At 47.8% G+C, this 27,722-nt stretch overlaps 1 protein-coding gene across 2 annotated transcripts in view; it reads right to left on the bottom strand.

Annotated features, from left to right (window-relative positions):
* The window catches only part of PDS5B (PDS5 cohesin associated factor B), an 802,561-nt gene that overhangs the window by 184,307 nt on the left and 590,532 nt on the right, over window positions 1-27,722 (bottom strand). For both annotated transcript variants that reach the window (XM_085621687.1, XM_085621686.1), the window contains exon 28: window positions 6,048-6,167. In XM_085621687.1, coding sequence (XP_085477813.1) covers window positions 6,048-6,167 — 120 coding nt within the window. The remainder of the gene's footprint in view (window positions 1-6,047; window positions 6,168-27,722) is intronic.

Below are 27,722 nucleotides of genomic sequence, written 5' to 3'. Positions count from 1 at the left end.
AAGAAGGTGAAAGGTGAGGGACATGTGGCTCGCGCATTGCTGGGCTGACTTTGCTTGAACAAGCCAGTCGTCCAGGTAAGGGTAGACGTGAATGTGTTGTCTCCTTAGATGTGCAGCCACTGTAGCTAGGCACTTGGTGAAAACCCTGGGTGCTGTTGTCACACCGAAGGGGAGGACTTTGAATTGATAGTGCTGTCCCTGAATAGTGAACCTGAGATATTTCCTGTGTGATGGGTGTATGGGTATGTGGAAGTAGGCATCTTTGAGGTCTAGTGTGGCTAGGAAGTCTCCCTGGCTGAGCAGCGGGAGAACCTGCTGTAGGGTGAGCATATGGAAATGCTCTGAGAGAATGTAGTGGTTGAGGGGTCTCAGGTCTAGTATAGGTCTGAGTGACCCGTCCTTTTTCGGGATTAAGAAGTACAGAGAGTACACCCCTGTCCCCTGCTGGTTGACGGGCACGACCTCTATTGCACGTTTTTGCAGCATACTTAGCACTTCCTGCTGCAATAATGCTAAGTGCTCTACGGACATAGGACGGTGCTTTGGGGGTATGTTGGGAGGAGTGGAGGTTAATTCGAGACAGTAACCGTGTTGGATAATGTCCCTGACCCACCTGTCTGTGGTGATGGTTTTCCACGTGGACAGGAACCGCTGAAGTCTCCCCCCGACAGGTGTTATGTGGTCGGGGGGAAGGGAGAGGGAGTCACTGTTTGTTTTTGGGGGAGGACCTGGTGTTGCCGTAACCACGTCCCCTGCCCTTGGTGCTGGAGCCACGATATCCACCTCTGTTGGTTTTATCATAGGTACTCTGTGTGCCCCCTTTAGTGTATTGCTGCTGTGACCCCTGGCCTCTAGCAGCTCCTCTATTCCCGGGACGACGAAAGGAGCCACCACAAAATTGCTGCGTCTGCAGAGCCCCCATTGACTTCGCAGTGTCAGTGTCTTTTTTTATTTTTTCTAAGGTAGTGTCAACTTCTGGGCCGAATAAGTAGTCTGGGTTGACTGGCTGATTCAGGATGTTGTTTTGGATCTCTGGTTTGAATCCTGAGATTCTTAACCAAGCGTGTCGTCGTAACATGACGCTGGTGTTAATTGCCCTGGCCGCTGTGTCGGCAGCATCCAGTGCGCACTTAATGGATGCGTTGGTAAGGAGTTGTCCCTCTCTGATGAGGAGCTCCGCTGCCTCTTTGTATTCATCTGGCAGATGCTGGAGTAGCGATTCTAGCGTGTCGTAGTGTGAACGATCATAGCGGGCCAGGAGGGCCTGTGTATTGGCAATGCGCCAGATGTTTGCTGCTTGAGCTGCAATTCTTTTGCCTGAGGTCTCCAGCACCTTGGACTCCTTGTCTGGGGGAGGAGCATTGTTTGCGAATGGGCTCGTTTGCGAGTGTTAGCAACTACCATGGAGTCCAGAGGTAGCTGACCTCTAATGTACATAGGATCTCCGGGCGCAGGCTTGTACTTTTTTTCAATCCTGGGGTTGAGCACCCGTGCCCTGGTTGTTTCTTTGAAAATGTCCTTTGCAGGTTTGAGAACACCTTTCAACATGGGCAAAGTTTTGACAGTTCTCTCGGAGGAGGCGAAAGTGTCTACTAAGAAGTCTTCCTCAATAGTGTCAGAGTGGAGTTGTACTCCACGATTGGCGGCAGCACGTTCTATGAGGGCATTGAAGGCAGCAGTGTCCTCTGTGGGAGATGTTTTGGCGCTGTAAAGCTGAGTGTCCTGGGTATCTGGCGCGGTACCCTGGTCTGTAGGGTCATCCCATGCCTGATCTGGGTTCTGCTGCTCATCAGGATCGACATCCCCAGGGTAGGTGGTATCATCGCCCATGTAGTCCTCCACTGCGTCCGTTTCGGAAGGCGTAGGAGAAAAGGACTGGGGATCCTGATAGGAGGTTTGCAAGCGTTCATACAGAACTGGTTCCGACTCTGTTGGCAATTTGCGCTTTAGAGGTATTCTGTAGGAGTCCAAGCCCTGCTCTGGCGTGATCCTCCGTTTGCGGAGCATCAGTCTGCCAGTGTCGGTGTCGATGAATTGTGGCTGTGAAGGCTCAGAATGTGTGTGTCCAGTAGATGGGGACTGTGTCTGGCGGACACGTGTTCGGATCTCGAACATCTTCGGCGCCGTGGATGGCGGCAAACCAAAAGTGATGTTGGTTGGCGCCGAGGGTGCCTTTGGAGCCTTGTTTGTGTCGGGGCCCGACGTGGATCGGAGGGCTGCCCGTTCCCTGATGCGTTGCAACGACGCCGCGACTTGTCGCACTGAGAACGCCGAAGGTTCTTTGGTGCCGGTCGGTACCGTGGAGGTAGGCGTCGACTGCTTCGGAGCCACAGGGTCATCGGTTGTAAGACAGGTTTCAACGGTCGTTGGAGTCGATGACTTGGCGTGTGCCGCCGTCTTCGATGTGGACTCAGGTGGAGCGGCCATTTTGATTTTGGTGGCCGGGGCCGACTGTTTCGGTGCCAGGGGACGAGGCGCTTTTGTGGGACCGAGGGCCTTTTTTCTCGGGTCGGTACCGATATCCGCTGCAGCGAGTTCGGCGCCGAAATCCCTCTTAGTGCGTTCGGAGCCGACGGCCTTTGCTGGCGTCGAAGGAGTGGAGGTCTTCGAGCCGATCACGGCCAGTTTCACTTTTGGTTTCGGTGGAACTGGTGGAACGATTGGTTTCGGTTTCGTTGAAGGGAATCCAGTCGTCTTTGGTAATAATGGCTCGTGCGGGATGTTCGAGGCCGGGCCCGAAGGCGGGGCCGAAGAACTTTGGGATTGATCTCGGGTAAGGCCCGGAGGCGATCCCTCGACCTGAGCCGTAGAATGACGCACTTTGACAGCCTCCGTATCGACGGGTGGGCCTGGCTCTTCGCTAGAGCTATCTTCTTCGGCCCCAAAGGCCTCATTGTAGTCTCCTACCTCGTCGACGGCTTCTTCCCTGTGATAAAGCACTTCATCGTCGTCTTCCGATCGGGAATCGTGTTCGGAAGCGGGGCTGGAGTTTACTTCTTCCACGCTCTCTACATCCTCGTCCTCGGTGCTGAAGATGTTGGCCGGGGCAGGCGCCAATTGCTGCGCTTCTAATCTCGCCGCCCGTCGATTCCGGAGAGTCTTCTTCGATCGGAATCGGGCACAGGCCATACATTTCGATTCGTCGTGACCCGGTGAGAGACATTTGTTGCATACCGGGTGGACGTCGATGTGTGGGTATTTGGCGTGGCATAAAGGACACCGTTTGAATGGGGTCCTCGATTCCATCGTCGATGTAAGTTCGATGTTCGGATCAAACGGATCCGAAAGGCTGGAAGAAGTTTCTAAACTAATCAAGAAAGCAGTCGATACCGAACGGGAACAGTACCGACGAAAACTAAAGGCCTTTTGGCCTTAAACTGAATTTTCCTAACTTGAGCTAAGATAAGCACATCCGAACCCAATGGCGGAAAAAAACAATCTAAGGATGGAGAGGATGCCCATGCGCACTGTGGTCCAGGGGAGGAGTCACCTATCTCGTGATACTTCGAAGACTCTTCCAGGACAACAACGTGCAAAGATCCGGACCCAACACTAGGCGGCGATCTATGCACAGATATGAATTCAGCAGCCCACATGCCTCGAACAGCACACCTATCCGTGGTCTCGAGCAGCCCAACTTCCAAGGACCTTAACTTAAAACAAATTTCAGATCCATTTGGGAGAGAGGTAGGTTGATCTAATGAGATTAAACCTTCAGCCAGTTCGGAGGTGGCTAATTTCAATTCAATCGAGTCCCAAGTTCCAACAGGGCCTAAAAGGTGGTTTGCATACACAATGCCTGAATAGACAATCAAGTAGCAATATCTAGTGTGCATGATCCAATGTAGGGTCTTGTTTTTCAATGAATCACTACCTTCATTGGAGCCTGGCAATATCTTCGGGACTTTTACCATGAGTACAGAATGACCCACTCTGGGGTAAAGGCTTCTCTGCATCCTACTGGCAGAGGCTGTTCCAAGGGGGGTCCAAGTGATCATAATTACGATTACAATAAGCTGCACCTCTTGACCTTAGAGAAATAGGGTGGCTGAATGGTGCTGGGGCATTCTCCAGCATACAAGGGAAGGCTTAGACTAGTGACATGAAGATAGAAAATGAACAACTCTGCTATCAGAGCAGCGGCCAGAGCTGTTGGGATTACATTGATCACTTGAGGGCTCTACACGATGAGACAAAACATTTTCTTGATAAGCAGATGGTAGACTCTTCATATCCCGTAATATCTGTGGGGTAGATAGAGTCTGTTCTCTATAAGGCAACTGCAGCGAATGATTTCGAGTCTGTGACAATTTGCTAAGAGTGTTCACCACACCCAATAATTATCCTTCAAATTGGCAACTTCGTTCCTCAAAGCGCATATTAGACCAACTACTTCGGCGAGGGTAGAAGGGTTCCAGGTAAAAGTAACAGGGAGGGGGGGGGGGGGGGGCAGTGAGGGTGGAGGAGGTGGAAACATTCTGTGAATGAGTAACTGAGGGAAAATTCTCTCGCAGTGTATTATATCTACTAGAGCATTCACTATTAATATGAACTTGAGTTTCCCCTTTGAGGTCAAAGTTAAAAGTGGCTTTTTTTGTGAATACAAAATGAGAGGTTATGCCTTGCTATGAAGGGAGCCAGCTATAGTTGAGCTCTTAGGGACCCTCGACTTCTTGAATATTTCAATAAACAGGGTTACCTCTGCACTTAGCAAAGACCAACTCAGTTGTCTTAAAGTTGATTTTGAGGCATCTGTTTTTGTATCTGAAGAAGCAGGCTCTGTGGAAAATCCTCTTTAAATAACGAAGAAAGACCATATATCCCCAACAATTCCTTATACAACCAAGAACACTCACTCCTGACAATTCCAATGTACAAACTTAAATCTAGAGGCAGAAGAACCTTTTCTGTAGCATATCGCGTGCCTTGGATTTCTCTACCCTTAATGCTTACAGTCTAACCCTCCATCCCCAGTTCTAAAAACCTACCACTTCTATACCCTCACAAGACTGGCACCTAGATGACTCATTGAGGCGGAGAACCCCTTTTAAGTGGCATAATTCACTCAAAAACTAAAAATCTTGGGGTATGGTTTGATTCAAAACTTTAGTTCGAAAATCAAACCAGGAAAGTAGTTGGTAAGTGCTTTGGGACTCTCAAAGACTTAAGGAAACTCCTTGACCCATTACCTGCAGTGGCCAGAAAAACGATTGTTCATGCCCTGGTTACATCTCAAATAGATTATGGCAATATTTTATATTTAGGAGCACCTACAGGAAGTCTAATTAAACTCCTACACATTCAAAATACAGCTGCGCATCTGGTTCTCATCCTCCCGAGAAGAACTTCTGCCTCTAAGACCCTGTCAACCCTTCACTGTCTGCCCATGGAGAAGAGGATCATCATATGGCCATGTGCTATTGACACAAAAGTTGGCGGAATATGAGCCCTAGTTACCTTCGGTCTATGATTACTCCCTGTACTCCTACACGTAATCTTACATCTAGAGACTCACCTGGTCAAAGTACCAAGATTTCAAAGAGCCAGGTCGGGAGCTTGATCATTTAGTTATCTTGCAGCTAAAAAATGGAACACTCCGCCTCTGAATCCAAGATCCGAAACGGTGGAACGGACCTTTCGTACATAACTAAAAACCTGGCTGTTTGCACCTTAACTCAGGTTTTATGTGTCTGCTATTAGTCTGTTCCTTTTTAGTCTAGGCTTCGGCCCTGTTTTGTCTTTTCGCCTTGTCAGAAGTTCAGATTTTTAGCACAGGGACACACCGTTGGCTGTAACCTGGCGCTTTACAAATGGCAACAATCTAAAACAAATAATTTTCCCAAATAAAAAGGACAACCAAAGCAAAGTCTATTTAAAAACTTAAGAGGCATAAGGCTACCAGTAGAGAAAGCTCTGATGATTTAAGTATGTTGTATTTAGAAGGATCACACAACGTGCCAGGAAGGCATTCTGACATAGCAATACTTTTATATAAAATAGTAATTTGAAGGTAGACTGATTTTCAATCATCAAATACTGTGACCTACCTTGTCTGGCTGAGTGAAAAACCGAGCTGGAAGTACAGGATCTTTTGGCGATTCCAAACTATACGTTGTGCTTTTGGCTATGATTATATTCATTGCTACATCACAAACTGTGTAAAGTTTCTGTGAATTAAAGAGCATAAAGAATAATACATACATTAAACCATGTGTTTCAAGAAACCAGCATAACATATAACGTGTATTTGTAAAGCGTGCGTTCACCCGTAGGCATCTTAGCACTGAATAACAGATTTTTATTGTTAACCAACTCAATGGTACTCATTTTATCAATCTCAGATGGATGTAGGGCTGAGTGGACCTGCTGGGATTGAACCTGTGACCATGAGGTCAAACACAGGCCCCTGCAGTGGACGCATTAGTCCACTGAGCAACCAGACCCAGCAACATATGCTACATGTTTCACCTTTTGGAACAACATACAAATATCTCATAGAAAGCAGGTGCATAGAATCAATAAATGGTCATATTTGCACTTTGTCACTGAAAATAGTAGCCTACAAAATCTTTATTTTTTTTTAAAGTTTCTGATCAACCCATGAGACACCAACTTGATAACACGAAATGTTGGATGTACATGAATTTGTTGCTGAATCATGATGCATAATAGTGATGAATTGGAAGTGCTTCTGTAGCAAAACACAGCCACAAAATTCCATCCTAAGATATTCACCAATTCAGTCTGACCTTAAAACAATACACCAAAGTTGAGCATACAACATTTCTAATGAAAAAAGCTACAAGTTTAAAACACCATGTATAAGATGGTAAAAGCAGCAAATGGGGGGGTAGTATTGGTAAAAGGGCAGATATAAGAAGAATAAGCACTAAATTAACTACACACACAAACTTTGGATGGGAATGTCTTGCTCCATCCTAAACACAGACAAAAGCTTACCATGCCAAGAAAAGTTAATGCAAGGCAATGTGACAATATAGGTTCAAGAGAGCAAGCATATACCTTGGAAAAGCTAAGAATGCTGCCCTGATTAAACATTCAGGGATTGAGGTTAAGAAAAGCAATGTAGCGTTCATTGTGTGGCTGCCTAACAATTATCCAGATGTTAAAATGCTTATAGAGAAAAGTTACAGAACTTTGGTAACAATTAGTTTGGTGGATACTATATCTACTACCAGACACCTTGAATATGCTGCAGGTACCAAACTGGATATGGATACTTTCCATAATTCTCCTCCGCCTGCAGTTTGTGGCGAATGTGAGAAGCTGGGTTTCTGCTGCAGTACCCCCCCCACACTTTTTGCCATACTACTGATGCACTTTTGACTTGATGTGCCCTGGGTCCCTGCCAATCAGGTTCCCAGGGCCTGTGTTCTTTCCCAAAAACAAACCCAAACCCAATTGGCATCTCTCGCCACAGGTCAGCCCGTGGCAAATGGTACCACAGGTGACCAGGGAAGACCTCTAAGGGCTGCAAGACTTATTGTGCCACCCTTAAGAGGCCCTGTACCATTCCACACATACACTGCCTTCGCAGGCTGCGTGTCTTGGTGCAGAACAAAGTGAAGAGCAAACATGGCACACATCCCTGTGTCATTGAAAGAGGTGGTGTGCACACTGTATTATTTCACTTTAATCCAGCTTAAACGTTCATCATTAGAGATGCGTGTGTGAACTGGGCAGTGCCTTGCCCGTTTGACACAAACGATTCAATGTAAAAGTGGGGAACATAAATTATGCTCCACTCCCAGTTGCACTGGAAAAAGAATGCATCATCCTGCTTCAAATTTCCACGTATAATTTATTCCATTTTGAGTCTAAGTTAATCAGTTTTCCCCACTTTTACACACATCCCTGTGTGCCATGCCTTCAACCCACTGATCTGGCATGGATCAGTCACCCCTCTAGCTGGGTGTACTATACCAGTGGTGTGGGTACAGGTACATGAGCCCTGTACCCCTACAGTATCTAAGTCCATTCATAGACATTGTAAGTGCAGTGCTGCCATGAAGAGTATAAGTGCTGGGAGTTTGTCATTACGAACTCCACAGCACCATAATTGCTACACTGAAAACTGATAAGTTTGGTATCAAACTTCTCAGCACATTAAACCCACACTGATGCAAGTGTGGGTTTTAATGAAAAATGCACACACAGTGCATCTTAGAGATGCCCCCTGAAAAATGACCTAAACTAGTGTCCAGGCTGAGTGGCTGCTTTCAGTTGCCACCACCAGACATGTTTCTGGACCCCTGGGTCAAGAGCCTGTTGCTCTCAGGGCCCTGAAACAATGCACGTCCTGGGACAAGGTGCCAAGCCTCCTCCCCCAGGATGGGCAGGGTTCACAAAGGGAAGGCTTCAAAGGCTTGCCCCATTAGTGAGCATTCCCAGGCCACTTGCTGCTTTCAGCAAATGGTCCACAGTGGTTCTGACCCCCACTTTGGGCGGGAGAACCGGCGGGAAAAACAAGTGAGGAAGAGAGGTGAGCCCACCTCTGCCAACTCCACCCCTCAGGTGGGGGAGGCGAGGTGAGGCACAACTCTCAGTCCCCGCCATCTTGCAGATGGGGGACCCAGCCATCCAGGGAAAGACTTATGCCCCCCTCCCACTGGAGACTGGCATAATAAGGGGTGTACCCACCCCAGGAAAGGGACACATTGGTCCCAACCTTTTACTTACCAGTACCCCTGAACAACATTGGACTCTGCCAGATCATGACTGAACCCACGCACTCATCAGGACACACTCTCGACCCCCTCTTCACAACAGGAAACTCCATCACCTTAAGCCACACCACCGAACTCCCATGGACTGACCATCGATGTGTCCACACCTTTAGAACACCCACCATCCACAGACTCCAGCACCTGCTCCCACGAAGAAACTGGACCAGAATCACAGACGACCAGCTAACCTCATCTCTCAGCAACTCCACCCCAACCATCGCAGAAAACGCCAACGCCAACACTGCAGCCCGAACCATGCACAGATGGATCTCTGACAGCGCCCATAGCCCCCCTCAAGAAAAACAACAACACCCATGCCAAGAAAGCTAGATGGTTTACCACTGAACTTCGAGAGTCCAGACGCACTTGCCGCCGCCTCGAAAAGGCCTGGAGCAACACCAAATCCACAGAAGCCCACAACAACTTCAGAGCCGCCACCAACTCATCAGAAAAACGAGGAAAAAAGCGATTGAAGACAGAATCTCCACTCATGCACACAACAGCAAAGAACTCTTCAACATCATCAAGGAGTTCGCCCAACCCACCAACGAGTCCACCGACATCCCTCCCTCACAATATCTCTGCGACAAACTCAGCACATTTTTCCACCACGAAATCAAGAGCATCTACGACAACTTCGACGAAGACAACCAGCACACTGAACCCTCACCAACCACCCCCGACACCCTGAAGCCAGCGATCGACAACTGAGCAGCCCACACCACCGAAGACACACTGAAGACGATGAAGTCAATCCACTCCGGGGCCGCCACAGACCCCTGCCCCCACCACATTTTCAACAGAGCCGTCGACACCATCGCACCCATGCTCTGCCACACCATCAAAAATAGTTTACCACCCATGTGGAAAATACCTGATCCTGCCACTCACAGGGTGTTTGTGTGCTGATAAGTTCTAACTATGGCAGCTTAGACCTTGCTGCCAGATGGGTTGAGGACTGAGAGGTTCACTGTCCCTATAGGCCTGGGCATTACCTGCTGGATCACTACCCCGACCCCATAAGGACTGGGGTGACTGTTGTTGAGCTGGAGGCCCTTGATGCTGTCAGTAAACAGAAGCCCTAGTGATGCCTTGAAAATTACTGTGCATACTGCCTTGCAGGTGTGGAAAGAGTGAGGGTGTAGTAGCTCTACTTTCTTTAAATCACTCAAGGGCAGAGGTGGCTTTCTCGCCAAAGAGGCAAGACCCATCGAAAAGCATATCCATGAGTGAAACCTGAATGCCCTCTCCCCCCCCCCCGCCCCCCCACCACCAGTAGTGCCAGCACTGAGCACCTCGCTAGTATTTATTGCTCTAACTCAGCATGCCCGATCTGATGACTTACTTGGCTACATACGATTGGTCTGCATCAAATTAGAGTGGAATTTTTCTGAAACTGCCGGTAAAATTTCAGCAATAAGTTACTCCGCTTATCTGGTAGAGAGTATCTAGCCGCAGATTTATTACCTTAGAATACTCCTGGTGTCAGACTGGATCCGAAAATTTTCAAGCAGTACCTCTTTGCCCCAGTAGGCGTCTTTCGGCTCTGCATCGGCTACGCTGGAAGTGACGTGCTCGTGCCAATATAGACACCAAACCAGTGCACTGACATCAGTACCTTTCATGACAGAAGCACAGAGCAAAGACAGCATGCTGAGGGACCAGTGTGCAGACATTAAGGACCTCCAAGAGTTGCCGTACAGAGAGAATTCCATCCACAGAGCGGCGGCGGGGCGGGGGGGGGGGGGGGAAAGTTGGTTAGGAATACGCAGCTAGATAGAGTTTCATCTGAACGAGACTTCTAGCCACAGATTCCCTACCTTAGAATGGATACACAAGCAATACCTCCCGAGAGGTGGGACTGCTAACAGATTTATACCAGAAAGTACTGGAGGACCAAATGGGCATGGTCCCCGTCATGGTGGGCCTGACTGTCTAGGCAGTAGTGCTTGCTAAATGTGTGCGGAGACGCCCATGTTGCCACATGACAGAGGTCTCCTCAAGCTCATGCAGTGGCGGCAGTCTTGGCTCTGGTAGAATGAGCACGCAAGTCCTCAAGCGGTACTTCTTGGCCAGTGCCTAGCCGATTTTAATGCAGAGCACAATCCATCTTCATATGGTCTGCTTCTGATAAGCCTTCTCTTTCTTCGCCCTAACGAACCCAATGAAGAGTTGATTGTCCACCTAGAATGTTTTGGCACGAAAAATGTAGAACAATAATGTTCTTTTTGGTTCCAGGCCGAGGAGTCTTTCCTCCTCTTTGGAAGGGTGAGGCAGAGGTGTCACCACTTTCAGCAGGAAAAATGCATGTGTTCTCAACACCAGTTTGTCAGGGGGAAAAAGTTGTGTAAGGAGGGTCCACATAGTGCCTTCAGTTCACTGAACGTCCTGGTCATTGTAAAAGCCACTAGAAAAGCCATTTTAATGGTCAAAAGGAATAGAGGGAAACTGTGCATAGGCTCAAAGGGTGAGCACACCAGAAAGGTCAAGACTAGGTTCAGTCCCACTGGAGCATGATGAAAAGGTGACCTTAACAGAGAGGGCTGATCCGGCAACCACAAGAACTCTGATATGGCCAAAAGATAGACTTTAACTGTGCCTAAAGCAAAGCCTAACCAGGCTAACGAGAGAACAAAACATTTTTGGAAGCACACCAAGCAATAAATCTTGGTTGAGGGGAGCCAGGATGCCAAAATGACCTCACAGACTTCTGTAGGGAGGTCAAAAACTGTCAACTGCTGCCACTCAATTTCTGTGAATGAAGGCGTAGCGTACGCAGGTTCAGGTGCAGGACTCTGCCCTGTTGCTTTGACAGTAGATGCTCCCGGAGGGGCAGCCTGATCGGAGGTCCGATGCTCAGGAGTTCGGAATACTATACGCTCCATGCCCAATCAAGAGCCACAAGAATGACTTGGGCCTGGTCGGTCCTAATCTTTTTTTTTTTGTTGTAAAACTTTTTTTTATTATTTGTAAACAAACATCAGCATTTCAATCACATTGCGGAGGAAGTAACAAACCAGGCGGCACGGGAACAATGGGCAATATACACATTACAGAATGTCCCTTGGAAGGTCAAGGGTGAGGGGGGGGATCTTCGTTGTCAAAGGCGAGGGGCGGTTGACATATATCCCCCCAATAGGAATTCCACAAGCCCCAAATGCGGGTCCACTTCTTAGGACAACTACGGGCTACATACACTGTCTTTTCTCGAAACATTGCCCAATCCAAGTCATTCTCCCAATCACCCACCGTAGGAGGAAGTGGCGCTCCCCATCGCTGAGCAATATTTCGCTAGGCGAGCATGACCCAAAGTGACCCATTGTGTCGAGTAGTCATTCAGATCAGTCGGCTCCCAGATATTTAATAAGCACCTACGGGCTTCCGTATGGAGACGCACGGACAGGACAGTGTTAATAATATTGTGTATGGTACGCCAATGGGGTTGAATAATCTCGCATTTCCAGATTATATGCATGAAGGTACCCAATTGATCACATCCTCGTGTACAATCCCCCCCACCAACTTTCCCCATCCGTACCAATTGGGGTCCTGTCACATAAACCATGTGGAGGATTTTGAGTTGAACAAGCCGGAGACGAGCTGGTATTGCCACTACTCTGGGCAAGGAAACCGCCTCCTGCCATTCCTCATCGTCCATCTCTATGCCATCTTTAGACCATTTCTCTCGAAGGGCTTGAAGAGGGTCTGGCCTGTTGTTCACCAGCTTTCTATAGATCAATGAAATGGTTCTATCAGGGATGTGACCATCCAGCAGTCTATCTTCTAGCGGGGAAGATTCGGGTGGTGTGGCCCCACGTTGCAAATGTGTGCACAAGGCGTGCCTAACCTGTGGGTAACAGAGGAATTCCGAGTTGGCTAACTCGAATTGTTGTTGCAATGTGGCAAAGGATTTAATATCCGACTTGTCCCACAGATCACCTATACGTGAAATGCCTATAAGATCCCACTTGTCGAACCCTTTGCTTTTCCACAAGCTACCCAACTGTTCAGAGTCTCATAATGGTGTTGCGAGCGTAAGCCTGCGCCCCCAACCAAGGCATTTAGTGGCAGTGTGCCAGACATGTAGAGTGTTTGGTGGGGCCCGTGAGTGCAAAGCGCCGTGGCTTAGAGTAAAGGGCTCTATTGAAGTTCCCCCCCAGAGAGGAGCCATCTGTCCATTCTGTAACCCGGTTCCCCAGGTTGGGCGTAGGTGCAGTGATTAACGGAGGCCAAGTGTGCCGCCCAATAGTACATTTTAATGTCGGGAAGGCTAATGCCCCCTTCATACCATTTCAAGGAAAGCTTACTGAGAGCGATATGCGGCTTGCCATTCCATAACATAACCAGTATCGGGTCTAAAGAATTCTGCATGACATATAAAAACCGGGGCAAAGACATCATTTTAAAAAGGGCCGCCTTTCCCAGTAGGGAAAGGGGAGTGACTTCCATCTGTTAATATCTTTCCGAAACCTGAACAAGGGGGGATGTAGATTAGGGGTATAGCGAAGGGAGGGGTCCAGGGAAAGAAAGATTCCCAGTTATTTAAAGCCCTCAGTGCATATCTGTATGGGACACCCCTGCGGTGGGATCGGCGGCTCTCCTGCCTCCACAAACAACAGGGATTTGCTCCAATTAAAAGAGTATCCAGAAAATCTGCAGAAGATCATGAGGATATCTAAGACCACAATCAAGGACCGCCTCGGATAGGTCAAATAAAGCAGGATATCATCCGCATACAGGGAGATACAGTCTTCCCATTCTGGAGACCAGCGCATGCCCCGAATCATCGGGTCTCTGCGTATCTAGGCTGCCAGTGGCTCCAACGCCAGGGCAAACAGGAGGGGAGACAATGGACATCCCTGTCGGGTCCCCCGACCCCACTCAAAGGTGGCTGATTTTTTTGTTATTGACTATTACGTGGGCTAGAGGTTTAGTATATAATAGTTACCCCCATTGGATATATGTCGGGCAGAATCCCATCTTCTCCAACACCGCCCATAGATACGGCCATTCAATGGTGTCAAATGCCATGACGGCATCTAGGGAGACTATGATAGCCGGTTCCAGGATAGAGGCCACCCTGCCCAACACGCCATGTACCCTGCGCAAGTTGAACGCAGTGTTACGATGCGGAATAAATCCAGATTTGTCCGGATGAACTAGGGTCTCGATCACTGTTATCAGACGGTTGGCCAAGAGCTTAGCCAGAATTTTGGACTCTGCATTCAAAAGGGAAATCGGCCTGTATGATCCAAAATCAGTTTTGGGTTTCCCCTCCTTATGAATTGTGATAATGGTGGCTGTTCTCTGGTCTAGAGGCAGGAGTCCCTTGTCCCTAGATTCCTCGTACATAGTCCAAAGATACGGGGCCAATCTATCTGGTTTAATTTGTAGAGTTCGATCGGCAATCCATTAGGGCCAGAGGCTTTGCCCGAAGTGAGGGATATGATTGCTGTTGCTATTTCGTCGTTGGATATATTGCTATCCAGGAAGTCATGGTCTACTGACAGCTTGGGCAGTGTTATATCAGCTAACATGTGATGGGAGTCCACTTTAGAGTAGGGAGCGACTGAAGAGTAGACAGTATCAAAATGGGCCGCAAACAGGTCCACAATGTCTTGAGGATCCGCAAGGGGCCTGTCCCCTTGCCCATGGAGCTCGGGCACCAGTCGGCTTGCCCATTCCTCCTTATCCAACCACACTAAAAGTTTCCCGGCCTTGTCCCCCACCTCATACAACCGTCCCTGCGCTGCTCTTCCCAGGGCTTTAGCCTGGTCAGTCGCCAATGCCCTATATTCCTGCTGTTTGAGTTTGAGATGGTGGAGTTTGTCAGGTGTGATATCTGATTCCAAGTCTGATTCTAGCTGGCTGATCTCTTTCTCTACGACCTCCATTTCCCTCCGGTGGTCCTTCTTCCCAGTGATCAAGGAGAGGGCCTGACCCCGAATCACAGTTTTGAAGGCCTCCCAGTGTCTACGGGGACTCTACTGAGCCTTCATTATCAATAAAATAGTTGTCTATGGCTGCAAGGAGTTCCTTACGAATCTTGGGATCCCGAAAGTACCCCGGATTAATGGGGGCCACCCGCCCCACCTGTTTATAAGTAAGAACCACGTGAAGCCAGACTAGCGAATGATCAGAGATGCCTCTAGTGAGATGTTTAATCTCCCGAACGTGGGCAATTTGGGATGAGGGGATCAAAATATAATCAGTACTTGAAAAGCTCCCAGGCGCCCGGAATGGAAAGTGTGGTGCAGTGTGTTCGGGTGATAGGCGCGCCAACTGTCCACCAGCCCCATAGTCTCGAGGAATTCAGGAAGCCAACCAGAGGAGCGGGCAACCTCACGAGGGGGATGACGATCTAGTGTACCAGAGACAACTGAATTTAAGTCCCCTCCTAATAGTAACAGACCCTCTGGGATGTCTAACAATATTGTTCCTAGGTCCCTAAAGGGGACGGCTTGGAGGTCCGGGGGTACATAGACCGACAAAAGTGTAATTGGGTGTCCCTCCCATGTGCCCGAGACCCCAATATTTCACCCCCTGTCGTCTGTCAAGGTCACCTGTACTATGAGGGGGAAGGATTTATTCATCATAATACCTACCCCTCGGGAGCCCGAGGAAATCCCGCATGGGCCAACATTACATAACCCCCTCTGTGCAATGCCTTGCATGCATTACCAATGAGATGAGTTTCCTGAAGGAGGATAAAGTCAGGGGCCTGACGCTATCTATGTATTGGAGGACCACACTACGTTTTATCTTATCCCCCAACCCATTGACGTTCCAGCTTAACAATTGGATCCCACCGTCCCAGCGTGCAGCCATAGTAAATTAAGAGATTTCTTAATTTCCTTTACGGAAAGTGCAGTACATGTTTCTACTTCCCCTACCTGAATTCCAATAGAAGTCGCTGATGCAATGAATACCACAAAACAACCCAAAACAACCCCCCCCCCCACCAACAACCCCACACCCCGCTGCCTGCACTCTGGGCCTAGAACTGCCCATCGACAACTTGCAGAGTGCCTGTCGCCCCTACAACAAGTTCAAGATAGAAACAAGAAAAAGGGGGGGAAATTAAAGCGCTCCACTTCTCTATCCCCAACCAGATCAAATGTACATCCCTACGAAAGTGAACATCTCAGGTCCAAATGAGTCCATAATCCCAACCATATGAAGCAAGAAACCCCCCCCTCCCAGGCCCACCCCACTCCAGACCCCAGTTGCTCAGTTCAAAGTCCGCTGCCAACCAGGTCTCCATCTCAAGCAGGTCGGTTGTCCGCACTCTCTCTACCACCGTGATCGTTTGGGCTCTTCGTTACACGGCGTTCAATCCATTCTGCCACTGCTTCAGGATGTTCGAAGAACCACGTTCTCCCCTCCGCTTCCACCCGAGGACGCGCTGGGAACAACATCGAGTATTTCAGACCTCGCTTTCTGAGTTCACGTTTCACTGATAGAACGACCTCCTCTGCCGTTGTACACTCTGCGTGAAGTCCGGGAAAAAGGAAATGTCTGCGTTTTCGTACCAGAGGGGTGCCCCCATCCTAGAGTTCTGGAGGACAACGTCTCTGTCACGGTAGTTCAAGACCCTGGCCAGCATGGGCCGCGGGGGAGCGCCCGGTTTGGGACGGCCGCCCGGGACCCTGTGGGCATGCTCGATGACAAAGAATTTGCTGAGGCCCTTGGGCTGCAGGTGTTTATGAATAAGGTCCTCAACAAAGATCTGGAGACTGCCCCTCTGATTTTTCCGTAACACCCAGGATGCGGAGGTTGTTGCGTCGCAAGCGGCCTTCATAGTCGTCCAGCTTGAGGTTCGTAAGCTTGCGAAAGTCTTGGAGCTCGCGGACTTTCCCCTGAAGCTGTGTGACATCACCGACAAGACTAGTGGTGTGATTTCGATTTGCTTGACGTTCTCGTTAAGTTTCGCCAGGTCAGCCCTGATAAGGTTCAAGTCAATCGCCATTGTGTCCATCTTGTGCTCCAGTGAGGTCTTGACACCGGTAATGGCTTCCATAACATCCTTCAGCGATAGCTCCTGTTCCTCGTCACCCAAGCCCCTTGGGTGGCATCTCTGGACAACCGGTTCTGTTGCACGTCTTTGGAGACGGTGTAACGATCCAGTTTGTTGGTTTGCGTCGTCTTCAACCCTCGGGCCCCAGCGCCTTTATTGCGGTCCATTTTGCCACTAAACGGCTACTCCCAGTCAATCTGAGGGCACTCAGGGCGAGCAGCTACACCGCCTCCCACTGCACGCTTAAGGTTGTCGGGGGTCCTAATTTTCTTGAGCACTCTGGGCAGGAGTGGTATCGACAAAAAAGGCATACAGGAGGCCTCAGATCAACTGGAGATCAACAGCGTCTCCGAGCAAGACCCCTTGGAAATTTCAGAGCACAGAAGTGCTGACACAGTGTTCTCGGCAGTGGCGAACAGATCTAACCAATCCCCCATTCGCTAATGGAGACTTCCTTCATGATCTGCTAGGCTTTGATGGCTGAATTCGCCAGCTCTGGTGATGAGATAACCGGTCAGATTTTGAACCACCTAGAATATGTCCCAACGTTCCAGCCATGTCCAGAGACAGAGGGTCTCATGACACAGGGTTCATGACCTCCACTCCTCCCTGTTTGTTGCAATACCACATGGTGGTGGTGTCAGTGAACACCTGAACCAGACTTCCCTTGATAGTGGAAGAAGGGTTTTCAATGCCAGACAAATCGCTCTTTACTCCATTAGGTTGATGTGGAGCCAAAACTCTGCCGGAGACCAGAGTCCTCTGATGGCCATCTCTCACAGATGGCGGCCCGAACTCAGGAGTAACACATCTGCCACTACAGTTAGCTCTGGGTGAGAAAGGCAGAGGGGTCTGCCACTGACCTAACCTCAGTTTGTCAGTCACCACTGCAGATCGTTTGCACATTTAGACTAGGTAAGAGAGATTCCCCTGATGCTACACCAACTTGGACTTCAGGTCCCATTGCACAGCCCGCAAATGCTATTGGGGAACGTGTTAACAGCCCGATACAGGAGGCCATGAGGTCCAGTCTCATTGAATTCAAAGATAGAGGCTGAAACCTGGTTATCTTAGATTGAATATCCTGTACTCGCCACTCCAGAGGACAGGCCCTAAACTGCACTGTGGCCAAAAAGGCTCAGATGAAAGACAGCATCTGAGAGAGTGTCAGGTGTGACTTTGGCACATCGATAGTGATCCGCAGCTAATGCAGGAGGTCCACTGTAGTCTAGGGGTGGGAGGCGACTGCCTATGGCGAGCCTGCCTTTAACAGCCAGTCTTTCAGGTAAGGGAAGACTGGAACCCTGACCTCTACAGATGTGCTCAAACCACTGCGATCACTTTGGGGGAAGACACAGGGGCACTGGTAATGCCAAAAGGGTGCACAAAAGGGAGCACTGTGAATTGGAGGTAACATGTGCGGGCAGGTAGAAAGGGAATGCGGAGATAGGTGTCATACAAGTTCAGCGCTACCATGCAGTCTCCAGAATCCAGGGCAGGCAGAACCTGAGCTAACATGTGCACCCTGCTTTTCTTTTTCTTCAGGAAGAAGGCGAGAGGGTGCAGGGCTGAATTAGGGTGGAGACCTCTGTCCTTTTAGTGCAAAAAGGCGGACTCGCAGGCGGAAATCCAGTGGGGGCACCCGCTGAACCCATGGGGCCTTAATGAGCTCCAGAGGGTTCAACTGCCCACAAATTAGGTGCATGGCCTCACGTAGTTGGGCAGTAGGGGCTCAGACTCCGGGAACTTGAGGAAACACGGTGAGTGAATAAGAGGCAGGCTCTGCGGCAGACACGTGGGAACGGGACCTAGTGTGGTGACGTTCCAGTGCCTCGTTTGATGACTTGGACTGGCATGGCGATGTCAAAGAATACTTCGACTTCTTTGATTTCTTGTGGGACATACTTGACAACTTTGCAAACAGAACCGGGATCTCAGGATGTTACACACGACCGGGATCTGGAGCATTCATCGTATCAATCTGGTGTTTCAGGGACTAATTAGATCCGGTGTAGGACAGAAAAATAGGGTCAATTTCCACCCCTGGCATTGATGAGGTAGGAACTGGCAAGGACTGTGGGGCCAGGCATGGAGTTGGCTCTAAAGCCAGAGCTGATCAGAAATAAGTTAGGGTGGAACAGCCAGTGCAGAGGAAGGACATGCTGGCAGTAACCGGTCTTGAGAGGGGCACCTTGGCATCCTTCCAACTTCGAGGTAAAATGTGAATACACTACAGATTGATCATTAAATATGAATGTGACAACTGCCACAGGTTTTCAGTTTGCACTAAACCAACTAAATATTTCCATGTCCCCATATATGAATTCCCATTTAGTCATTTGGTGTCTTTACTTTCAGTGCAACATCAACCATCATTACTTTTTGATTTCAAAAAACATTTTGGTTGTTTTCAGAAAAAGCAAAAGACAATAATACAAATGAAAGGACATGAGAATATAAACAATTAGGACAATAAAGACAAATACAGTGATTATTCAGATTGAAGCGGCAATATGACAATCTGGGCAATGCAGTCTGGGTATAATGTCAGATACATGTTTAGATTGACTTAGGATTGTTATAGCCACCTAGGTAACCACCATCAAACAGAAATGTACAAAACAATCAGCGAAGGGGAATACAGAGAATACAATAAATCAGAGTATATAGAAATATAAATACTGGTATGCATCCATTGAACTATAGTATGTTTGACAGTATTTCTCTATTAATGTAGTACAGCGATCAAGTGTGAGGATCCAGTGTAAGGGACTAGTTTGTTAAGCCTCCGTTGTGATTCATGCCGGTTTGTGTGAATTCAAGAATAGATCAAGGCTATCCCACATGTGTCTATGGGGGGGTTTTCATGGTGAGTTCTAGAGAGCAATGTTGTCAGCCCCCCTTAGGTTAGTGACCCAGTTCAACCAACACTTGAAGGATGCTTTTCGTATGTCTTTCCAGTTGTTTAGTATGATCTTAACTGCTGCTGTTAGGAGTAGGTCAAGAAGCGCCCTATCCTTATCATTCAGTGACTCTACTCTGAGGTGGCCAAATGTCAACGTAGATAGTTCCCTACTGAGGGAGCATGGGAAAAGTTTAGAGATGAAGTCAAAAACCTTGTCCCAGAAGGGTTCCACACATTTGCATAGTAGTAGTAGATGGGCTAGGTCTCCTATTTCTTCATTACAATTCCAGAAATTGGGGTCTTCTCGAATCTTGTGTGAATATAACCGGGCTGGTGTCCAGTAGGCCTTATGTAGTAGCCAGAACTTTGTCTGGGAAAGGGCTGGTGTAATCTTATTCCTCGAGACAGAGCTCCAGGTTTTGGACCAGTCAACCTCCGATATCGGGGAAGAGGAGAGGGATTCCCAGAAGGATATAAGCTTCTTATTGAGGGCAGAATGTTGTGGGAGAGTTAACTTGTAGATAAAGGAAACCTGATGTCCTAATCTATTCATTTTCTTCACATATTGTGGCAGGGAAGGTGGTGAGGGCAGTAATTTCGCTTTTGTCAGCACTGCCTTTATTTTTTTAAAGTTGTAAAACTCCAGGGGGTCTAGGTTATATCTAACCTGTAGTTCTTTGAAAGTTAATGGGTATGCTGCGTCCAACAATTGGTAAGGGAAAAAAATACCACTATCAATCCAGGTTTCATTATGTAGAGTATTCCCCTTATATAAGATTTTATGGTTATCCCAAAGGGACTCTAGGTTAGACCGTCTAATGTTAGTATCGAATAGTTTATCCACTTTCAGTAGTGCAGACTTTGTGTTTTTAAATATGGGTTTTTAGCAAGTGACTTTGGTGAGGTTTGCTGTTAAAAGGGCTGCTGGGACAAGATTTTTAAGTAATGATTTTTCAATTTCTAGCCATACTGGGGTAAATTCCTCCGGTGGTACGAGCCAATACGAACCCTGCTTTGCCAGGAATGATGTCTGGTAGAGTTTAAAGCCCGCTAGATTGACCCCTCCCATGGATTTGTCTAATCTGCGTTTTTTCAGACCGATTCTGGCTCTTTTCCCTTTCCATAAAAAATTTGAGAACAGGTTGTCCAACTTGTGGTAGAAGTCCTCTGACAGAATGAGGGGGGAGTATAGTAATTAAATAGTTCACTAGTGGCATAATCATCATCTTGATGGTCTCAATCCTACCCCACCATGTGATAAATCTTGGGGACCATGCATCAAGGAGAGTTTTCATTTTCTCCAGGGTGTTCGCTTCATTTCGTTGGAGTGACTCTAATATAGTGCTACCGAATTCTATCCCCAGATATTTGATATATCCCGGCTGCCGTGTAAGGCCAGAATCTCCCAGTACTTCCCGCGTGCAGTGGATGTTCAGGGACTTGACCTCGGACTCATCTCGATTTAGCTTATATCCCGAGTGCGTGGAGTACATTTCTATGGTATGCATCAGGGCCTTGATGGACAAGCTCAGGTCCTCCGTGACAATGAGAATATCATCTGCATACGTGGCTAATTTCACGTGAGAGTCTCCAAAGTCTACTCCTTTTATTTCATTATTGCGTTTAATATCTTGAATTAATGGTTTCAAAGCTAGGAGAAATAGTGAGGGGGAAAGAGGGCAGCCCTGCCTGGTTCCTTGCTCTAGAGTAAAGGTATCCAAGAGGGTTCCATTGATCGCTATGCGGGCGGTAGTGTCTGAATACAACGCCATAACCATGTCGATGTATGAACCACCTAGATTAAAGGATAACATGCAGTGTCTCAAGAATGACCATGATACCCTGTCAAACACCTTTTCTGTGTCTAGGGTGATGGCGATAGAGGGGACAGACGTCATCTTCGCTTGCTCAAGAATATGGCACAATAGCCTAGTGTTATCATTAGACATTCGAAACCCTGAACCTTCCTTCCTCAGATCCAGATTCCGAAACAAGAACAAGAAGACCTGCCATGCAGCTGCTAACAAGAGGACAACACCAACTGACTTGGCCCCAGCCCTACCGGCCTGTCGACCCTCGAACCTGCTCCTGCTAAACCCCGGCGCCTCCAGTGGTCAGCAACCTCGAAAACCCCGGAGGACCTGACTGCCTTGCTCATCTAAAGACTGGGACTGCCACGAGCAGTGGTTCTGCTCAAGCAAGCAACCAAGGACCCTCCTGACGACGCCTGCAGCCTCAACTCCAGGGACCCCCCCCCCCCCCCCTCCAACCGCGACCAGCAGAGGGAAAGATTTCCCGACGCCAAAAGACACCCCTGCACCCGGCCACTGTGCCCAGCTCCTGGATGCCTACCTAACCTACAGCTTCCCAACTTACCACTTGAAGTGGTGGTCGGACCTGAAGAATCTCCGTCCCCGAGCTTGCAGCCTTTGTTCATCTTGCAGCTTCTCCATTAAAATACATTGGGCGCCCGACGGCCCAAAAGCACTCTGCATCCAGCCGCCAGAGTGCCCCTGGAAGTGCAGCATCTGTCCTAATCTACTTCCCCACTTGCCCTGTGTAAGTGACCAGGAGCTCAGCTCCCACAGCTGTGTGGCCTGCCTGCTAGCAGCCACCAACCAAAGGCTCCCTGCCCGCTATAGGGTAACATTGGGCCTACTCTCTCTGCACCCGGCTGCCCCTGTGCCGCTGAGGGTGTAACAACTGTACCTACCTGACCCTGGGAGACCCCTGAGTCAAACCCCAGAACCTTAACTTTGCCAGTCGAGTACTTACCTAAAAGCCGATAACTCATTTTTTCTCCATAGGATAACATTGACTGGTTTTCACTTGGAAATTCTTCTCAGTGTCGAGTTTTGAAACTTTAAAATATTCACAAATAATCACCCGATCCACAAAAACGAAATTACTCACCTGTTATCAGGAGAGATCCCGGTGCTGGATCTGTGTGCCCAGCACTGACCCTACAAAGCAATTACAACTGTGATTTTCCGATAACCAAACTTTTCTCCATAGGATAACATTGCCTGGTTTTTGCCAGAAATTCTTCGAAGTGTTGATTTTTGAAACATACAAATATTCCTTAAAAATCGCCTGTGTAACAAAAACGATTTCTTTCAACTGTTTACAGGAGATGCGCCAGGGCTGAATTCAGGATCCAGCCCTGAGTAAGAAAAACCTATGCAAAGTAATTGATATTGCATTTACTTAAAGATTCCCATTGAGCTCAATGTTATAGTTGTGTTTAACGTGTGTTGCCTATTGCAACAACTGCAACTATTGCATTTAAAAGTCTATTGCTTTTTGAAAGTATTCAACTAGAGCATTTCATTCTGAGAAAGTATTTTGATGCCTACTTGTGGTTCTAAAATAAAACAACTATATATTTTTATATACAAAACAATTGGCCTAGAGTTCAGTTCTTGAGTGTGTGAGACCATTTGCTGACTGAGTGTGTACAACAAATGCTTTATACTGTCCTCTGATACTGCCTTACTGCTTGACCAAGATACCACTTTAGAGAGTAAGGTTATATCTAACTTTAACCTCTGCCAAACCTCTGGGGACTGTGGACTCTGTGCACACTGAACCGTTACTTTGGTGCAGTATATACAGAGCCACTTTCTTACAATAAGACAAAAAGAAAACAACCACAAGTACTTTTACCCTCTGCCCCCCACCCCACTTCCCCTCCCTCTCCTCCCTGAGAAAATCGAATGCAGGAGCTGCGACGGCAGGTCCGTCAACAGGCATCCTGGAGGATAGTAATCTGAAGATTGTCACATCTGGAGAAACTTAGATGAAATAACTATAGAACATACTGTATAGCAGTGATAATTACGACTACTATTATAAACAGGTGCAATATTATGAACCTCAAAAGTGTCTCTAACCGCTAGTGGTAAGTATACCTTGTTATATAACTTATTAACTTGTTAAGCCAGTATTCAGCGAGAGAGCTACAAGACAACTCACACAGAATAAGCGTCTTGACTCTTAATTCAATGCAACTGAGTGTAAGTTCGGTGTTCAGTGTTTACCATGAAGGACATAGAACATTATAACAAACAATTGTGCCTGCTTAACTACTTAGCTGCAGCGAGCAAAAACAAACGATTATACAATTGCAATTGTGCAGGTGCATGGGCATGAGAAGAGTAAACCAGATACAATAACTCAAAGGATATCAAGTCTTTCGTTTGTTGGAGGCCCCTGAAGAAAGATCCATCTCTTGTATTGGAGCTGGTTCCAGGTGCCGCGCCAGTTCTTGGGGGTTTGTAAAGAAGTATGGTTTGCCATTTTCAAGGATTCTAAACTTAGATGGGCCTGCAAATGAGAATTGAATTTTTTTCTCTCAATTTATCTCGTAATTGAAGGAACCCCTTCCTCGTGTCTACCGTCTCCTTTGAGTAGTCTTGTGTGAAATTTATTTGGTGGCCTTCCCAGGTTACATGGTGGTTTTTCCTGGCGTAGTTTAGGATGGCCTCCGTATGCTGGTAGCATAGCGGTTTGCGTATCATGGGACGAGTTCCTTGTCTGTTTGAGGAATTGAACGTCGGTATCCTATGCGCTCTGTCCATTTCCACGCCATGATGATATTTTATCCCAGTTAGCATGGGCATCCAGGATTCCAGAAAGGCCACACATGAACCCGCAGCATCCTCCGGAATTCCAAAGATGCGTACATTGCCTCGTCTGTTTCGGTCTTCTAATTCCGCTGCTTGTCTTTTAAGCTCACTTGTGGTGTTTCGGAGGGGTCCAATTTCTTTGCTGGCCTGGGTGGCCACATCTTCGACGTCGCTTATTCTTTGCTCTGCGTCGTTGATTTTTGAATTCATAGTGTTCATATCTGCCCGGATGGCTGTAAGCTCCAGCTGCATGGAATCTGTATTTTGTTTTGTAGATTTTGCCAAGGCATGTACCTCCACTAATTTGTTTAATATCATGTCCATTGTGCTATTTAGATCCGGTTTAGCCTTGACTGGAGAGTCCGAGATAGAGGATTCTGCTTTTGACTTTTTATACAAAGCTCTGCCTTCTTTGTCAGCCATCTTTGTGTCGTGGAGCGTGAGTAGTTGGCACCTACCCTCTCAAAGTGGCAGATCCAGCTTTAAGGAGCGATGGGAGGGTTCTTGGGGGACTCTTGGATGTTGTCTCCGTTTGAAATGGTCTGTTGGGGTTAACCCGCGTTTGTGAGGAGGTTGTGAGGAGGTTGTTTGTGGTCAAGGGCACTCGCAGGGCTCTGGCTCAACTTCTTTGCTGTTTGGCGGTATCGCTGGTTCAGTTGGATAGTAGTAGATTGTTGGCGACTTTGATCAGTATGTAGCCCACAGAAGGACCTCAAAATGTCAATTTGCTTCTGTACTGCGCTCGTGTGGCAGCTCGTAGTGGGTTTGGCGCCTTTTTCTTCCCTTCCTGGTTGCCAACCTCAGGTTGGTAGGTATCTTCAATATGCAACTCACAGCCACTGTCGGTCGTAGTGAAGGCCATGCGTTGGTTCGCGGTGGTTTTGGAAGTGTATTTTGGCACGCGTTTAATCAGTGGTCATTCTCTACAAGTTCCCCTATTGGACCTCAGGAGGACATTGTGGAGATAGCGCGAGGTAGCTCAAAGGCTTGCAGCGGTCTTGATGTGCGTGATGGTTTTGGTGCGCAATTATACACTGCTCACCATTCACTATTCCGCCACAGATGCTCACTGAAGCCCGCTGAAGACGGATCTGGCGAGTTTATGTGGCGTTATTGACAGACCTAGAGAGTCATTGCAGAGGTAGCATTTTGTCACGGAGTGGCTTTGACGCGCGTTACTACACCCTCAGTCTCACGGTCTCTAGTCCGCCATTTTGGGTCCAGGCTGCTTGAGCTGGTCCTACGGTGCTATTCACTATTTGCAGGCGATGTGGCGAACGATGGATGATGGTGGATGGTGGTAATGCGGGCACAGGTACACACTGGATCGCTCACAACCATGTGGGGATGAGAAAGTACAGATAGTGGCCGTCAGGGAAGCCATTGCAGGGTCAGGCAGATTGTGCTACTAGCTGGTGGCACTGAGGGGTTGACTCTTCCAGCCGCAAAGCGGTTGTGACTAGCATAAAGCACCCGCCTTCATGGCAGATCCTGCAGGGCGATGTATCGTAGCAGCTTAGCCTCTATTTACGATATCTCCGTGTCTTTCTCGGCCGTCTCGAGCATCGCTGCCATTTTGTGCATTCCGAGTCGGGCGAGCCTCGCTCACTTCGCCTCAGGTTTTCTGACCGTCTGAGCGATTGGTACGAGATCACCCTGCCACAACCTGTGTCTCATGTCCTTACGAGGTGAAATCTGGCCTCCGCTTTATTATCCGCTCACATTTACCCCAGATTTCAGCCTAAATCGCTCCTCCGTTTGCCGAGCGACTGAATTAGGCAGCCATTACCGTTGTCGTCCAAGCCACGCCCCATCAACCATCATTACTTAAAATGACTATTTCACGAAGGGTTTTGCATCCTAGCTGGCAAGGACTGGAATTAGAATGATAAGTTATGTTAAAATGTTTCTAAAGCGCTTGAATACCCATGGGTGTCTTGGCGCTGGTTGAATGGCAGTGAAAGTGAGGGTAATGGGCGACTAGAGGTTAAAAAGCCAGAGAAGCATGTTGAGAAGGCTTCCCTTTTTTCACATCAGATACTCCTTCCACATTTTCTTTTGGTGCAGGGTTCAAACGTTTGAAAGGCAAGCAAGCTTCTACAAGCTTCTTTCCAGGGGTAGACTTCTTTTCCTTGGATAGCCCAACTCCCAGACTCCTCCGGGGCCGCAAACCGTGACTGCTGGTTCCTCGGAGGTGGGCATAACGCTGCCTGTAGGGTTCCATTGCCTCTGCTACTCGGTTGCCCCGGGGTACCCCCCCTCTATGTCTACTTCCCCATACCCCTCAGTCCTCCCGGTGATTCTCCTCAGCCGCCTATCGTATTTGGCGGGATAAGTACGCCAGGTGGGATGAGATTCAATTTGAGGATTCACATCATACCAAAATGAACTACAATTTCAGAAAAAAGATCAAATGTTTTATGAATACTAATCCCAAGCATCGCCATTTGATCAAAAACAAATTCAGAAACCTGTGTAATCTCCAGTGAGTTAGAAAATAAAAATAAAAAACGTTGAGGGCTCACAGGGGAACCAAAGAGATTGCTACTAATCCGAGAAACTGGGAGTTCTTCTATTGTGCATTATTTGAACCTGGCTCTCTAGCCTGCCAATTCACTACTTCATTGTTAATTTCCTGTGCATGGGCTGGATGGCAACAGGGCTGAGAAACTCTTCCTTAATACAGCACAGGTGGTAGCTAACAGGGACACTGCTGCTCACTGGTTGAATACCACCGCGCCCACATTGGCGCAGAGGGGTGGACTGGAGTGCGGCGCAGGAACGGCCTCTTTATGTGGCCAGGGGTTGTCCTAAGAAATTTCGCCGAATGTGGGGCAAATGGGTTGGAGTGCTAGACGACTAATGTGGATTGATTTGATCTCCATATTGAAAGTGGATATGCCGATACTGGACTTAGGTGTGTCTATCCTTTTATGCCAATGTGAAGTGTTTTTGCCTTGGTCTTGCCTTTTAAGATGTAGTCCTGAATGGTGCTGTTTCCTTGTTACATTCAAAACTCAAAGAAATGGATTATAAAAAAAAAATGTTTCCTGTGCATATCATTCCATATTAATTATATTCACTTGACATTGCACCTAATCTGCTAAGCATATTTGATCTCATTCATCTGACTTTAATTCTGTTGTACATTCACTTTATCTTACCTTTAATAAAATCGAGACTTCAGCTATTCCTATACAAACCTTATATGTTTCACCATCAGTATCTACAACATTTCACTTGGCTCAAATGTAACTATTAGTGCCCTTAAAACCGTCCAAACAGTAAAAATGATCTCTCCCATCTTGACCTCTTTATCATTAACAATTGGATCAGCAGTACAAGGCAACACAGCACTCCTTAGAATCAAAGCTATCTATGTTGACAAACGAGAAAACTATCACTTACCTATATAACAGTGGTAC

The sequence above is a fragment of the Triturus cristatus genome, chromosome 8 (assembly GCF_964204655.1).
Source record: "Triturus cristatus chromosome 8, aTriCri1.1, whole genome shotgun sequence".
Classification (NCBI taxonomy): Eukaryota; Metazoa; Chordata; class Amphibia; order Caudata; family Salamandridae; genus Triturus; species Triturus cristatus.
Note: the sequence above shows the minus strand (reverse complement) of the source record. Positions and strands in the feature narration are given on the sequence as shown.